This window comes from Haliotis asinina, chromosome 1 (assembly GCF_037392515.1).
Source record: "Haliotis asinina isolate JCU_RB_2024 chromosome 1, JCU_Hal_asi_v2, whole genome shotgun sequence".
NCBI lineage: Eukaryota > Metazoa > Mollusca > Gastropoda > Lepetellida > Haliotidae > Haliotis > Haliotis asinina.
This window is the reverse complement of record NC_090280.1, coordinates 13,159,970-13,177,587: the sequence shown is the minus strand read 5'-3', so window position 1 is coordinate 13,177,587 and position 17,618 is coordinate 13,159,970. Positions and strand designations below refer to the sequence as shown.

General features: G+C 39.4%; 1 protein-coding gene across 1 annotated transcript in view; it reads right to left on the bottom strand.

Moving 5' to 3' along the window:
• The window catches only part of LOC137292854 (B-cell receptor CD22-like), a 97,883-nt gene that overhangs the window by 9,457 nt on the left and 70,808 nt on the right, over positions 1-17,618 (bottom strand). The window contains exons 10-11 of the mRNA XM_067823867.1: positions 1,718-1,999; positions 861-1,166 (exon numbers count right to left, since the gene is read on the bottom strand). Of these exons, the coding sequence (XP_067679968.1) occupies positions 861-1,166; positions 1,718-1,999 (588 nt within the window). The remainder of the gene's footprint in view (positions 1-860; positions 1,167-1,717; positions 2,000-17,618) is intronic.

Below are 17,618 nucleotides of genomic sequence, written 5' to 3'. Positions count from 1 at the left end.
TTTGTTTGTTTGTTTGTTTGTTTTGTTTTCTGGTTTTGTTTTTAACTTTTGTCATGGTAAGTGAAAATAATATATTAACTGACACGCAGTTTGGTCTCTGTTCGGACCTAAGCACAGTTGACCGTCATTTGCTCCTAAGGTTTAAGAATCCGATCGGAGTATTTCAAAGTGAATTGTTATCACCTGTTGCCTTTTCTTTATACACCAATGATTTTGAAGTGTATTTTCAGGATATCCACCTACCACATGAATATAAGCAGCTGGGTCTATTTTCACCTGTGTATGCTGATTATCTTGTAAGATTTTCTGAAAGCAACGATGCACTTGAAATTTTGGTAAACTCTTGATCAGGTTATTCTTTAACAGAATGTTAAACAGTTGTGTAATCTTGGTAGACAGTTCTTTAATTCATGCAATATACAAATAAATTGTATCTAACATTGTGTGCATTCTCACACTACCATAATCATCAAATCCAGTCTTCTGAATCCACGTATTAATTTGTAGTATCATGAACGGCTTCCTAAACCCCTCAGTACACCTCTAAGCGCACATTACTCTAGGCGTTTGTGTTAACTTACAACAGGATCATTCTTTTACAGTTAGCATCAAGTGTGATGGAATACTCCACTATCTGGTATCTTACAACAGGACACTTCTCTGACCTTTAGGATCAAGAGTGATGGAATACTCCACTCTCTGATGACTTACAACAGGATAATTATCTGACCTTCAGGATCAAATGTGATGAAATACTCCACTATCTGATACCTTACAACAGGATAATTCTCTAACCTTTAGCATCAAGTGTGACGGAATACTCCACTGTCTGATAACTTACAACAGGATAATTCTCTGACCTTTAGGATCAAGTGTGATGGAATACTCCACTGGCTGCCCCACTCCATTGTTGACATACACCTGGTATTCTCCGAAGTCTTCCTGCTGCACGTTTGTCAGGGCCAGAGTGGACATCATTGTCAGGTCTGAGATGTGGGTCAAGCTGGTAGAGGAGGTGAGGTTCCTCTGGGAGGTGATGTTGGTGCTGCTCCAGGTGATTTTCGGACTGGGATATGACAGGATATGAACTGACAGACTAACGTCACTGTTGGTGGCTGAAGCATATCTGTCCTGTACAGGGTAGGATTCATCGTATCTTGGTGAACCTGTAATATAGTATAGCTCAGTAAGTGAATTGGATGAGTTTAGTTTTATGCATATTTATGCAATATTCCATTTGTATGCCAGTGGTCTGTAAATGATCAAGTCTGGACCAGACAATCCAGTGATCAACAGCACGAACAGCAACATTACTTAGCAAACAGACAGAGATGGATTAAACAATGCAATGAAAGCACAGCTGTTTGATATTTCTGGTGGTCGTACATGCTGTTAACTTGAAACAATGTACAGCAAATGTCAGTTGGCATGTTGAACAATGTATCTGCAGAATAGAAAGAACAATACTCCAACTTATATATACATTGCCACTGATGTCACTATATCAACATCAAGAGGTAGAACTATATTTTCGTATGTCTTTAATTAAGTTTTTGATGTTTCATTTTTATTTGTCTAACATTATATTGGGTTATGCTTTGAGTGTTGCCGAAGCTTCTCATTTTCATGTTCATCAACATCCTCATTGTGAGCTGCATCAATAAAATAAATGGAAGATACAAGACAGACTGAATGACTGACATTGTAAGATTCTTACAGCGAATAAGCAGTTCCACTACTCTCCTCCGTTCACCAGATCCAATGTTGTTGTCAGCTGTACAAGAGTAGTTCCCCCTTTGTCTACATTCTGCATGTGGCCATCCTTTCTGGTCTGACTCAGAGTTGTCTGCCCTTGATATCTCAACACTTCCATTATACAATACAATGGATGACCTTGGATTGCCACCGACCTGACAAGTTATGGTCACGGGGTCACGTTCATTGACTGTCACTCTGTTCTGTTTAGAGTTGATGGAGAAAGAGGTGATGTTGGCTGAGTCTGAAACAGTGGGACATTGAGTGTCAGCTGTTACTCTTTTCTGTTTAGTGTTAATGGAGAAAAGACGTCTTGTTGGCTGGACACTAAATGCCGGCTGTCACTCCAAACAAATGTATAAACCACAGCATTATTGTGGAAAAACATTCTTCAATAACAAAACAGTATGCATTATAATGGCATCATATCTTGTTTGGAGTGGACATATGTACAACAGAAGCTTATATGCCTCAAACTACTTTAATAAAGAAATGCTAAGGAAATTGAGTAAGTGAATTTACTTTTACGCTGCACTCAGCAATATTCCAACCATATGGTGGCAGTCTGTAAATAATCGAATCTGGACCAGACAATCCAGTGACCGACAACCTGAGCATAGATCTCCACACTTGGGAACCGATGACATGTATCAACCAAGTCAGTGAGCCTGACCGACCGATCATGTTAATTGGCTAAGGAAATTGACACTCAACGGTGAACTACCAGAAGATTAGTGTGAAACATAAATGTTTGGGAGATATGGTGGTATTTATTTGATAGCTTGTCCTTCTCATGCAGATTTATTTATTGATGTTTGTATACACATTTCATCCAAAGGTTTAGACAAATATATAACATTAGACACATGCTGCTGACAACACAGATATCATTATTGTGTGCAAAGAACAGATCTTCTGGCCTACATTGAATTATCCCAGGATCATGGAAACAAACAAACTATGTGGCTACCGAAGTTCTCTTCTCAGTGATTCAGTTAAAGTTTATGTTGCTCTAAACAGAACATCAGTTATATCCTGTGCATCTCCATCATTTGGGGAAACAGGCAGGTCTTTGATATTTAGTATATCAAATTCAAGGACCAGCATGTGATTTCTAACATTCCATAATAACTCAACCTGGTTGAGTGAAATGTATAATACTGAATCCATGGCTCTAAATGACATGAAGATATTTGTATAGAGACATCATCACAGTGACCTAGATCAGGTTTGCCATTATGGGCACATCAAACATATACTGACAAGCAAAAGAAAGTACACAAGTGTAATTTTTGCTGCAATCCCAAATATGCATCCTAACCAGTAAAATTATTGAAGAACACTGATTGTATAGAACGCAACCATCATGTGTCTTTTGTCAAAATGAGACCCAAAACATTTGAACATGTTTTGCACGAAGTTTTGCAAAATTGTGATTATTGTTCCATGCAAAAGCAATTTTTGTACAGAGGGCATAAAGACTCGTAAAGACTGAACAATCATTTGACAAAAATCTCATGAGAAAATTCCAATACTGACGTCGGCGCCACGAGAATGGACAACAGGAATGTCACAAATGGGCTGATAATTTAATTACTGACAAATCTCAGATTACAAATAAAATTGGTGAAACACTTGACAAAAATTCTTCATTGACAAATTATGTCCCTGAGTTATATACAGCTCTTGAGCAAGCTAATGACACTGCAGCAGGTGATATTCGTTATCAGCTGCTGAAACGTTTCCTGAACCATGTCTGGTCACACTTTTAGATATATTCGACAAAATATGGACGTCCTCCTTCTTGGCGTAATGCCATTGTAGTCCCAATACCAAAACCTGCCAGGGATCATACAGATCCGTAGAATTACAGACCGATATCTCTCACTAGCTGTGTCTGTAAAACCATGGAACGTATGGTGAATAACCAATTATCTTGAAACCAATAACCTTACCACAAATATTCAATGTGGTTTCAGGAAAAATCGTAGTACCATTGATCATTTGGTACGTTTAGAATCCTTCGTTAAAATGCAACAGTAAATACGCAACACATTGTATCAATTTTCTTTGATCTTGAGAAAGCTTATGATAGGACCTAGAAGCATTAGAGGATTTACATGACTTCGGATTGTTTGCCTCTTTTCATACCACAGTTTCTAAAAGACAGACAGTTTCAAGTCCAAGTGGGTTCGACCCTGTCATCATTACAATCAGGATCAGAGTGTCCCTCAAGGTAGTATCACTGTATATAGTATTAAGATCAACAGTTTATCCAACGTTTTAAATGATTCAATTGATGGATCATTACTTGTGGATGATTTTAATAGTCGTGGTAAAAATATGCACACTATTGAAAGACAACTACAGTTGTGTTTAAACAAAATAAATAAATACTGTGAAAACGGCATTACATTTTCTAAATCAAAAACTAAATGCATACATTTTTGGAGAAAATAAGCTGCATAAGGACCCTGAAGTATCTTTAAATGGCACTCCCATCAAAGTTGTAAAGGAGGCGAAGTTCTTGGGTTTACTTTTCGGTTCTAATTTAACCTTCCTACCACACATTAAATCCCTTAAAGCTAAATGCCTGAAGGCACTAGATCTGTTGAAAGTTGTTTCCAACTCAAAGTGGGGAGGGGATCAAGCTACCGTCCTTCACTTATACAGATCATTGGTACGATCTAACTTGATCATGCTCCACTGTATGTAATGGAGCCTGTAAAGCAACCTTAAACTTCTTGATTCTGTCCACCACCAAGGCCTAAGACTTGTCTTGGGTCCTTCAGAATCTCATCTGTTGCCAATCTCTGTGTTGAGGCTGATGAACCACAACGTTGCATAAATTGTCTTTACAATACACTACTAAATTATATGCTAATGAATCTAATCCTGCCTATAACTGTGTGTTCAATCCCATTCATGGGGATTTATGAAACAAGAAACCTTCTCTAGTTCCGCCACTCGGGCCCAGAAATAAACCATTTATTTCTCCTGTCAGCATTGAGCTGGAAAATATAGCTCATTTCGGTCTTCTCTCTTCTCCCTCTTGACAATTGGTTAGGCCACAAGCTGACCTAACATTAAATACTTTTAAAAAATCAGAAACGAATGAATCACAGTATAAACAAGTATAAACAAGTGGACCTAACATTAACCACATTTAAAAAATCAGAAACTCATGCAATACAATATAAACAAGGATATAAACAATCAAAACATAATTATAGCAATTATAAATCCTTATTTACAGATGGATCCAAGGACGGTGGCGCAGTTGCTTGTGCCACTGTCACTGGATCCAGAACAATATCTTCTAGATTACCAGATAATAGTTCTATTTTTAACAGCACTTAAATATACTGAACATCATTGAAAACGCACCACCTGTAAATTTTGAAATAAGGCAATAGAATCTTTTGGAAATGGAAAATTAATGGGGGGAATTTTGATAATAACACACTAGATCGTAAATAACGCTCTACAGTAAAAAACGGATCGTTCGAACACATCATTGAACAAATCACATGAAAACAACAAAATTCATGCACATCACACACGAAGGGCACAAATTGCATGCAGAAAGCATGCTGTTCAGGGGTATAAATGACCTTCGGCACAAAACCGTTCTCATTTTCGCAGTACTTTCGTAAGTAAAGTTTTTTCGCCATGCCAAGATTGTCACCAGAGGAACGAGAACAGGCCTTGGGTATGTTGCAGGTCGGCGCTTCAAGCAGAAACATTGCACGACGATTTGGATGTCATCATTCGACCATTCTGAGGCTTGCTAACAGATACCAACAAACAGGAACCAGCAGGGACCGGCAACGCCCAGGTCAGGCACGTGTTACCACCCCTCGTCAAGATCGAGACATTGTACGGCGCCATATTCGGGATCGAACCTTGCCCGCTGCCAGAACCGCCAACGCTGTCCAGGGTCGACGTGGTTTGATCAGCGCTTCCACCGTCCGACGCCGTCTCCGTGCGGCAGGGTTACCTTGTCGACGCCATTACGTTGGACCCATCCTGACTGACAGGCATCGCCGTGAACGCCGACAATGGGCTGAACAGCATCGTGTGTGGTTGTTACGACGTTGGCATGGTGTGGTGTTCTCTGACGAGTCGCGTTTTCACTTGCGAAATGCTGACGGGCGTCTACGGGTATGGCGTCGACGGGGTGAACGTTATCATCAGGATTGTGTTGTGCAAACCGATCGGTGGGGTGAAGGCAGCATTATGGTGTGGGAAGGGATAAGTTATCACCACAGAACCGCTCTGATTGTTTGTCGTGTCAGAGTGAATGCCGTTTACTACCGTGACAACATTCTTCAAAACAACGTCGTTCCCTTCTTTCACCAGCATCAAGATCTGCACACATTTCAACATGACAATGCACGAGCCCACACTGCACGTGTTTCGATACAGTATCTGGCTAACAACATTCCTCTACTTCATTGGCCTGCATTGTCACCAGATTTGTCACCCATCGAACACTTGTGGGATTACATCGGCCAACGCCTCGCACGTCGTCCGCAGATCAACAACCTTGGGGAACTCGACAATGCCTTGCAGCAAGAGTGGAATGCAGTGCCTCAGGACTTCAGAGACTTATCCGTTCAATGAGGAGACGTTGCACAGCTTGTGTTGCTGCTAACGGGGGTCATACACGCTACTGACTTTCCATTTTGACCCCATCTTTATTTCATTGTCAGCTGCATTAAATCTTCACTGTTTTGCTTGATTGTTTTTTGCTTCTTTTCTTTATCAAACATTGGTCTACACAAATATGTAAATTTTACACAGATTGCTCACTTCTGCTCTTAGAAATCCACAATTTTAGGGGTGGTGCGTTTTCAATGATGTTCAGTATATATTCAAAGACACCCTAAACATAAACAGTATATAATCTTTTCAGACTCTCTTGCCTTCAGGCTATAAAAAATATTTCTTGCAAACATCCAGTTCTAACTGAAATCACTGAATTGTATAATGATCTTGCTACTGGCCAATAACACATCGTCTTCTGTTGGTTACCAAGCCACATAGGCATTTCTGGGAACACAATGGCTGATCTTGCTGCCAAAGCAGCACTCAACAAATCAGCGACACCACTTCTTATTCCATACTTTGATTACAAAGCTAGCATTAGAACTTACAACCGTGATCTGATGCAGAAAAAGTGGGACACCCAAGTAGGTACAAATAAATTACATAAAATAAAACCGTATATTGGTTACACCTAATTGCGCTGTCAGTCCAGATTTGAGGAGCTCATTTTACGACGATGTTGTATTGGCCATACAAGATATTCTCGTACATTTCTGATAAAAGGATCCTCCGTTTTGTATCCCTTGTGATGAGAGAGTCACAGTTAATCATATTCTGCTTGACTGTGTTGAATTCTGCATCACAAGGGATAAATATTTCAATGTCATATCTGTTAAGGGTATTTTTACCACCGTTAGTTCTCATTTAATTATTGGTTTTTTAAAGAAATTGATTTCATAACTGAATTTTGATTATTATGTTCTGTAGATAGTTGCACTTTAATTATTGGTAGTTTAGAGTAGTAACTTGAATTGCTACTGGCTGTACCCTCAAAGGGTGTTGAAGTATTGTAAAATTGTCCTCCTACAGTCGCCAGCAGCTGAAGGGATGGTCTAAATCCAACTAGGGTCCATGCAGATAGCAAAGGTACTGTAAGTCTCCATGGTCCCTATTGTCGTGATCTACCGTCAATTGTTGGCGGTCTATAGCCTGTCTTATATTGTATTGTCTAAATAGCGATATTAGTTTTAACTTTCCATGCTAGTTTTAATTCAAATTGTGAAATTCTAGTTGATTTACTGTCCTTCATTGACAGATTTCTACAATATGCATATTTTTCATTTAAATGTTAAATGTGCTCGTCATGATATAGTCGAGATATTGCCGATGTGACGTTAGATATCAACTCACACACTCACAAATGGGTACTTCCAACAGCCATATTGCAAGGACATTGGGTTCCACATGACAAACCATAATTTTGCTGTCTCACTGTGTCAGTATGACAGGCCAGACATCCCAGAAGTGGATGTCCCAGAGTCACAACACCCCATTAGAGTCGCTATAAGCGGGTTATTCGCCTATGAAATCGGATGGTGATCGACGGTGATGTCATCCGCTTTGTGGAATGACCTTGACTTTCCTGAATTGTACATACCGTCTGCACTGGCCACCACTACGTCACTGTTTGTTACAATGTCATTTTGTTCACAAAACATGTGTATTGCAGTGTGTTTCAACATTAATTTTCCCTTTCTTCAACAGGTTTTGTTATTTATATCATATTTTTAAGAAACACAACCTGTGTACTTTCTTTTGCTCGTCAGTTTACTTGGTGGCATCTGACCATTGTAAAACAATGTAAGTTACTGACTAACTTTCGCAATAGTACCGCTCTGCCGATTTTAACTTCAGCAATTGATTACTCTCTGCAATATGTGCAGCATTATCTGAAGATTTAGGTGTTTGTCTCAAGAGTTTTACATTACTTCTGTACGTCAGTTCTTGTTTAGACATGGCGTGCGTATTGTGATGAAGCCCTGTATTGAGGTGTCTGTGTTTGTCACGGACAATTCATGTCAAGATTTACTGTCGACATTCAAATTTAACTTCTTTTTTTTTCTCATGTAATTGAGCCCATAATAACTAGTTTTCAGGCATTATGGTCTAACTTATGTTGACTGGTTTATTTAGGAAGGGATACAGTATTTCCTTCTATAAAACTCAGTGGAAGACTGTTGGTATCATCTTTATTTGAACTATATCTTCATTACTAATTACTCCAGGACAATTAAAATCATAGGTGAAGGTAGCCAGTAGTGTCTGCTATCACCTGTTCAGTTATCGAATCGGCACCCGTTGCGAGCCACCTCCTCGTGGTTTGTGCTGGGTAACGCCAAGAGCTCGCCGACACCGCCGTAGTGGACCCGGGGGATATCTGGTCCACCAACCCGTTTGCTGTGGGTTGCGGCACTGTGTCGGTGGAGGAGGGGATCCTTGTGGTTGAGGGCAATGGGAGCAGGACCAGTGTTCCTATTGCTCAACACACCACTTCGGGCCTGACTTCACCTAGATGGGTGGTTGAATGGGCCCGGTTCAACCAATCGGCTGGTCATGCCAAGCCTTGTACATGGATTTTATGTCAGTGCACAGAAGTTGATTTGGAATTGTTTACAATTTAGTCTTGACTCCCTTTGTTCATAGAATATTATTTGACTTGAATTTTGATTACATGAAATTTGCCTAGAGTCTTATGCCCAGAAGGCGGTGTGTCATGGGCCAATCTGGTGGAACTGTTAATATTTTTTATGTTTCTGCTGGAATATATCATCCAAGTATCCTTGGTGCTGTAAGCTGGAGGCCCACTTGCTTTAGCATTGTCCTTGCGATACTCCATGGTGGGTGGGGAGCTCGGATGATGAACCAATATACCAATAATCATGGATTATCAAACCCTAACAAAAAAAAAACAAACGTCAACTGGAAAATGATGATCAACATCGACCCTCTATACAAATTGGTCACTGGCAACGTTTTTTGATTATTGAGACCCTTGACGAGACTCCTCTGAAATTAAATCCCTTTGCAATTTCAAAAGGTATCTCTGGCATTGCAGGTGAGGTAAAACATATCAACTGCTTGACATCAGGTTCACTGCTGATTGAATGTAGCAGAAAACAACAAGCTACCAACCTGTTATCAACTGATATGTTTGTCGGAGTCCCGGAAGTAGTTTCTGCACACAGAACACTGAATAAAAGCAAAGGTATAGTTCGAGACCGTGAGCGTCTTCTAGCAGACATGACTGAGCTCGATATAATGTCCGAGATGAAAGATCAAGGAGTATCTTTCGTCAAACGTTTCACAACATGGAAAAATAATAAGACTGTCCAAACCAACACATATCTGTTTTCATTTTCAGCTCCAACACCTCCAAAGTCAATCAGAGCAGGTTACGCAATCTGAATGTTGAGTTATATAGTCCAAATCCTCTGCGCTGCTTTAAGTGTCAAAAGTAGGGACATGGTGTTAATACTTGCACATTTTCTGTTACATGTGCTCACTGTGCTGAGAATACACATGTAAACGAAGATTGTGACAGTATTCACAAAAAATGTGCAAACTGTTCAGGAAATCATTCGTTCTTTTCGAAAGAATGTCCCATTTGGAAAAGGCAAATGGAAATTGACAAAATCAAATTTCCATTGGAAATGGTGTTCCAATAAGTTCATTTTCCTGGATACAGGCTGATTGACATCCAAGCTGTAGTAAAGATAGAACAAGTACATATGGATAACTGTGAGCTTCTTTAATTCTAGAGTACAACGTTTGGATACAGGTTCTTGTGTTGCTTTTAAATAATTAATCAGAATTTTCTGCTGAAGGTTTGAATGAAAAGGAAATCCCATCGAAATCAAGGTTTCTGTTTGTGTCCTCTTTGCTGCTTGATATTTAATTAATGTTACATCTCTTGGTGATGAATTTATATGTTACCTGCCAACTTGCATGGCATGGTCAGATTATGTGATTTGTGTTGCAGAAAAAGGCTGAACTCTTCAGGAAGTCTTCATGAACATTTCAGGGGGTCTTCATGAACTCTTCAGGAACTCTTCATGAAATAGATGTCTCATTTAATGCTCATGAATTCTTCATGAAGTTTTCATGAAGTCTTCATGAAAAATTCATGAAGAATTCATGATCTTTTCGACAGGGACCAAAGAGGTCAGATAATAAAATCAAATTGTTTAACAAGTTATCACTTGAGGAAATGGATGTATCGGATCACATCCATCCCAGGGCACATAGCTTGTCGCCCTCAAAGAAAGCGCAGGGTAGATCCCCAATCAACCCACCCAAACGATAATGTCTTCCAGAACTGTAGTACAGTGGAACTGTAGAGGATTAGAGACAAATTTTAATGAGTTACATCTTTTAGTTCAAGACCTGGTACCATCAGTATTTTGTCTGCAGGAAACTCATTTGAAACAGACAGATAATTTTAATCTCCGTCAGTTCGATGCATATCACTCTTTCTCACCTCCAGGTGACAGGGCCACTGGCGGATCTTCAATCCTCGTTAAGGAAAATGTTATTCATAGCCCGCTGACACTTAAAACTAATCTTCAAGCCGTTGCAGTGAGACTCACTCTTCATATTGCATTTACAATATGTACGCTGTATATTCCGCCTTCTCACTCTCTTAACTTGCCTGATCTTCAAGCTCTCTACGATCAACTTCCGAAACCTTGCATTATAACGGGTGATCTCAATGGCCATAATCCCTTCTGGGGTGGTACACCCCATTGCTTGTCGTAAGAGGCGACTAAATTGGGCAACCTGTTTGCCGTGGGTTGCGTCCCGTGTCGGTGGAGGACGGGATCCTGGTGGTTGAGGGCATTTTGACTTTTAACTGTGTTCCATTGCCCAACACACCACTCTGGCCCTTACTTCACCTAGACGGGTGGTTGAATGGGCCCGATTCAACCAATCGGCTGGTCATGCCAAGCCCTGTGCATGGACTGTATATGTGTCATTGCACAAATTTGATTTGGAATCGTTTTGAATTTCGGCTTTGGCACTACTTGTGATCTTTGTGAATTGATTGTGAATTCTATTATGAACTTTGCCTAGAGTCTTATGCCAGAAGGCGATGGCTCATGGGCCAATCTGGTAGTTTAATTATTTATAATTCTCCTACTGGAGTATATCATCTGGGTATCCTTGGTGCTACAAGCTGGAGGCCCGCTTGCTTTAGCATTGTCCTTGTGATATTCCATGGTGGGTCGGGAGCTCGGATGATGAACCATATGACACCAATCATGGCTTATGAAATACCCCCCCAAAAAAACCAAACGTCACACTTGAAATTGATCCCGTTGATACTTCTCATAGATCGTCTGTATCGATTGAGTATTGGAAACGTTTCCTCGTTATTGAGACTACTGACAAGAAACCATTGAAGTTGAACCCTTTCGCAGTATCTAAGGGCATTCAAGGTATTGCTGGGGATGTTAAGAATATTAGACGCTTACGTTCGGGTGCACTGCCAATTGAGTGTGGCAAGAAACAGCAAGCAACCAATCTGATGAGCATTGAATCTTTTGTGGGTATTCCGGTCACGGTCTCCGCTCACAAGACTTTGAACACAAGTAAAGGTATCATCAGAGATCGTGATCGGTTGTTTGCTGAAATTGATATAGCATGCGAAATGAAGGATCAAGGCGTTCTGTATGTGAAGCGCTTTTCAACCAGAAAAAACAATGAAACATTCCAAACGAATATATATCTGTTTTGTTTTTCATTGCTGAATGCTCCCAAATCAGTAAAGGCGGGTTACTGCAATATCCAAGTTGAAACCTACATCCCCAACCCGCTCAGGTGTTTTAAATGCCAGAAATATGGACACGGTGTATCTACCTGCACATTGTCTGTTGTGTGTGCTCACTGTGGTGAGAAGACACACACAACAGAAGATTGTGACAGTGACTTTAAAAATGCACTAACTGCTCAGGCGACCATTCATCTTCGTCAAAACAGTGTCCAATATGGAAAGAGCAAATGGCGATAAACAAAATAAAGTTCACCCAAAATATCTCTTATTCTGAGGCAAGGAAACTGGTGAAGAGATCTGACCTTCTTGAAAGTTATGCTACAGTAGCAAAATCATCATCTGAATCCAGCTCTAAAATAACAAAATCATCCACAGGATGCCAAACTACCTTGACTTGGGTCAGTTCCGACTCCCCACAGGTTTTATACCCTGCTATATCATCCCAGACTGAGGAATCACTTCCTACTACATCAAGATCCTCTGATCATAAGTCATCTTCACAGTCATGCTCTGAGTCTCATTCAACAGCTGATAGACAACAAATTGTTAAAACTAAACCCAAACCTAAGTCTGATGCTTCAAAACAACAAAGTGGCAGAGCTCCTAAGGGGTCACAAAATAAAATTCAATTGTACAATAAATATGGGTCTCTTGAAGATGTGGCCGTTTCTGAAAACGTCCATTCTAGGGCACATGGCTTGTCGCCCTCCAAAAGAGTGCGGGGTAGATCCCCAATAAATCCACCCAAAAGATAGTTTATTCCAATAATATTGTACAGTGGAACGGCAGAGGAATGAGGACTAACTTACATGAATTTACATGAATTACACCTCCGGGTAATAGGGCCACTGGCGGATTATCCATTCTAGTCAAACAAAACGTTATTCAAAGCCCTGTTTCGCTTAATACTAATATGCAGGCTGTTGCTGTGAGAATTACTTTACATGTAGCATTTACGCTATGCTCTCTTTATATTTCACCTTCTCTGGATTTTGCCAAAACAGATCTTCAAGCTCTATATGATCAGCTCCCGAAGCCCTGTATTATAATGGGAGATTTAAATGGGCACAACCCACTCTGGGGTAGTGTAAATACAATCACTAAAGGTAAATTGTTGGAGGGGTTTTGTTCTGACAATGATTTATGTATTTATAATGATGGTTCCAACACATATTTACACCTGGGACAGGGACCTATTCTGCTCTTGACTTGTCACTCACAAATTCAGAACTACTAAATGAATTCGAATGGTCAGTCCACGATGACCTGTGTGGAAGTGACCATTTTCCTACTATATTAAAAGCTGTAACTCCATCCGATGTTCCTCCATCATTAAGACGAAATTTTAAAAAGGCTAACTGGGCTTTATATGTGTGCTGAAAAACTTAAACCTGAACGTTTTATTGACGTTCCTGATGCCATCAAATGTTTTTCTGATGAATTGAATTCCATAGCTGATGAGTGTATACCAGAGTCCTCTGTAGTTCCACATATTCGAAAACCATGGTTCAGCGATGAATGCAAACAAGCTAGGAAGGCAAGGAAAAAAGCAGAACATTATTTCCGTCGCCATCCTATGGTGCATAATTTAAATAAATTTAAGATTTTAAATGCTAAAGCATGGCGTACTTTTAAACAGAACAAACGCCAATCTTGGCAAAATTATGTATCCAAAATAAATTCTCGGACACCTTTGTCCAAGGTATGGAACATGATCCAGAAAATTAAAGGTAAAGGTACTAAATCTACTGTCCATCATCTTAAACATGGAGATCAATTACATACTGATAAGTCAGATATTGCGAATAAACTGGGCGAAACTCTCGCTAAACATTCTTCCTCTTCGAATTATACACCTAAATTTCAGCAACATCAAAAACAACACGAAAAGAAAATGATTAATTTCAATTCTGATAACGGGGAAGATTATAATGAAACGTTTTCTATTCATGAACTCCATACTGCTCTTGATCAAGCTCATGACACTGCTACAGGAGCTGATAACATCAACTCCTGAAACATTTACCAGAATCCTGTCTGGAAACTCTCATAAGTATTTTTGATGATATTTGGACATCGAGTAACTGTCCTCCTTCATGGCGTGATGCCATAGTGGTACCAATACCTAAACCTGGACGTGATCATACAGATCCATCCAATTATCTTCCGATTTCACTAACTAGCTGTGTTTGCAAGACCATGGAACGCATGATAAATAATCGACTTGTTTGGTACTTGGAAACACATAATCTCATAACAGATATACAGTGTGGTTTCCGTAAAACAGAAGTACTGTCGACCACTTAGTGCGACTGGAATCATTTGTTAAAAACGCACTAATTAATAAACAACAGGCTGTGTCTATCTTTTTTGATCTTGAAAAAGCATATGACACCACCTGGAAATATGGCATTTTGAGAGATTTACATGACTTTGGCTTGCCAGGTCGTTTGCCTGACTTTATTGCCAACTTTTTAAATAACAGACAATTCCAGGTCCGTGTGGGTTCTACCCTGTCTGATCATTACAAGGCAGTATTCTGTCTGTCACTCTTTTTAGCATCAAGATCAACAGTTTATCAAAAGTTATAAACGATTCAATTGATGGATCGTTATTTGTGGATGATTTTAATATTTCTTGTCGTGGTAAAAATATGCATACCATTGAACGGCAACTACAGTTGTGTTTAAACAAGATTAATAAATGGTGTCTTGAAAACTGCTTTATATTTTCCAAATCGAAAACTAACTGCATACATTTGTGTCGTAAATACAAACCCCATAAAGACCCTGAACTGTTTCTAGATGGGACGCCCATTAAAGTTGTGAAGGAAGCCAAGTTCTTGGGTCTAATCTTTGATTCACATTTAACTTTTTTACCACATATTAAATCACTTAAAACTAAATGCCTGAAAGCACTTGACTTGTTGAAAGTTGTTTCAAATTCAAAATGGGGAGGGGATCAAGCTACCCTTCCCCATCTCTATCGATCACTCGTTCGTTCTAAACTTGATTATGGCTCAATCGTTTACGGTGGAGCCTGCAAAAGCAATTTTAAACTTCTTGATCCTGTCCATCAAGGTCTGAGACTTTGTCTTGGATCTTTTAGATCTTCACCTATTGACAGTCTCTATGTTGAGGCTGATGAACCTTCTCTTGAGGCTGATGAACCTTCTCTTGAGCAGCGCCGTATAAAGTTAGCTTTACAATACATTACTAAATTATACTCTAATCATTCTAACCCTGCATATAACTGTGTTTTCAATCCCCTTTATGAGGATTTATACAACAAAAAGTCTTCTCTTGTCCCTCCTCTAGGACACAGAATTAAACCTTTTCTTTCTACTGCTGGGATTCAGCTGGGAAACATAGCTCCCTCCCGTCTTCTTTCTTCTCCTCCTTGGCAGTTGGTCAGGCCTCAAGTAGACCTAACACTGACCACTTTTAAAAAATCAGAGACTAATGAATTACAACATAAGCAAGAATATAATCAATCAAAACATAAACATAACAATTACAAATCCTTATTTACAGATGGGTCCAAGGATGGTGGCGCTGTGGCTTGTGCCACTGTCATTGGATCCAGAACAATATCTTCTAGATTACCAGACAATAGTTCTATTTTTACAGCTGAAGCTAACGCCATATTAACAGCACTTAAATATATTCAAAGACACCCTAAACGTAAACAATATATAATCTATTCCGACTCTCTTTCTTGTCTTCAGGCGATTAAACATTTTTCATGTAAACATCCACTTTTAATTGATATTATTGAATTGTATAATAATCTTGCTACTGGCCAATACGACATCGTCTTTTGTTGGTTACCCAGCCACGTAGGCATTTCTGGTAACACAATGGCCGATTTTGCCGCCAAGGCAGCACTCAACAAATCTGTGACACCACTTTTTATTCCATACTCTGATTTCAAAGCGAGCATTAGAACCTACATCCGTGATCTGATGCAGAAGAAGTGGGACACCCAAGTAGGTATAAATAAATTGCATGAAATAAAACCGTATAATGGTTACACCTACTTGGGCTGTCAGTCCAGATTTGAAGAGGTTATTTTAAGACGATGTCGTATTGGTCATACATGATATACACATGCGTACCTATTGAAAGGTGAGTATCCTCCGTTTTGTATCCCTTGTGATGAGAGAGTCACGGTCAAGCATATCCTGCTTGACTGTGTTGAATTCTCCATCACAAGGGATAAGTATTATACAGTTAAAACAATTAAGGATCTTTTTACCAGCGTTACATCTCATTTAATTATTGTTTTTTTAAAAGACATTGATTTTTTGGTTGAATTTTGAAAACTTGTTGTGTAAATAGACGTATTTTAATTATTGGAAGTTTGGATTAGTAACTTGAATTGTTGGTGGCTGTACCCTCAAAGGGGGTTGAAGTATAGTAAGATTATTGTCCTCCTGAGAGGGTACGTAAGTCCCTAAACATTTCCTGTACGTTTAGACTTCCACTGGTTTTAATCGTAGCATATGTGTATTTTTAATTTTGGGCTAGATGTGTCTAAATTGTTAACAGCTGAGGGGATGATGTAAATCCAACTAGGGTTCATGCAGGTAGCAAAGGCACTGTAAGTCCCCATGATCCCTAGTATGGTGATCTACCTTCAGATGTTGGCAATCTATAGCCTGATTTTATATTGTATTGTCCGAATAGTGATATTATTTTTAACTTTCCATGCTAGTTTTAATTGAAATTGTGATATTCTAGTTGTTTTACTGTCCTTCGTTGACAGGTTTTTATACTATACATATATCTCATTTCAGAATTAAATGCTCTCGTCACGATATGGCTGAGACATTGCCGATGTGACGTTAAACATTAACTCACTCACTCTGGGGTGGTACAAATACTAACACTAAGGGTAAAACACTCGAAGATTTTATTTCCAATAATGATGTGTGTATATGCAATGATGGTTCAAGCACTTATCTGCATCCTGCAACTGGTACCTACTCTTCTCTGGATTTATCTCTTGCAGACTCTACTGCACTCAATGAGTTTGAATGGTCAGTCCACAATGACCTTTGCTGAAGTGATCACTTCCCAACGATACTATCAGATATATTTCCAACTGATTCGCCTTTTACACAAGATGGAATTTTTCCAAAGCAGATTGGTCCTTATTTCAAACTTTAAGCACATCTAAACTACGATCCGAATGTTTTTTTGGATATGGCTGATCCTATTCACGCGTTTTCCGACGTTTTAACTGAAATTGCTGATGAGTGCTTACCAAGGTCCTCTACAGCTTCACATGTACGGAAGCCATGGTTTAATGCAGACTGCAAAAATGCTAGAAAAGCGAGGAAAAAGGCAGAGAAATATTTCCGTCATCACCCAACTGTTCACAATTTAAATAAATTTAAAATATTAAATGCGAAGGCACGTCGTACCTTCCAGCAAAACAAACGGCAATCTTGGAGAAACTATATTTCCAAAATAAATTC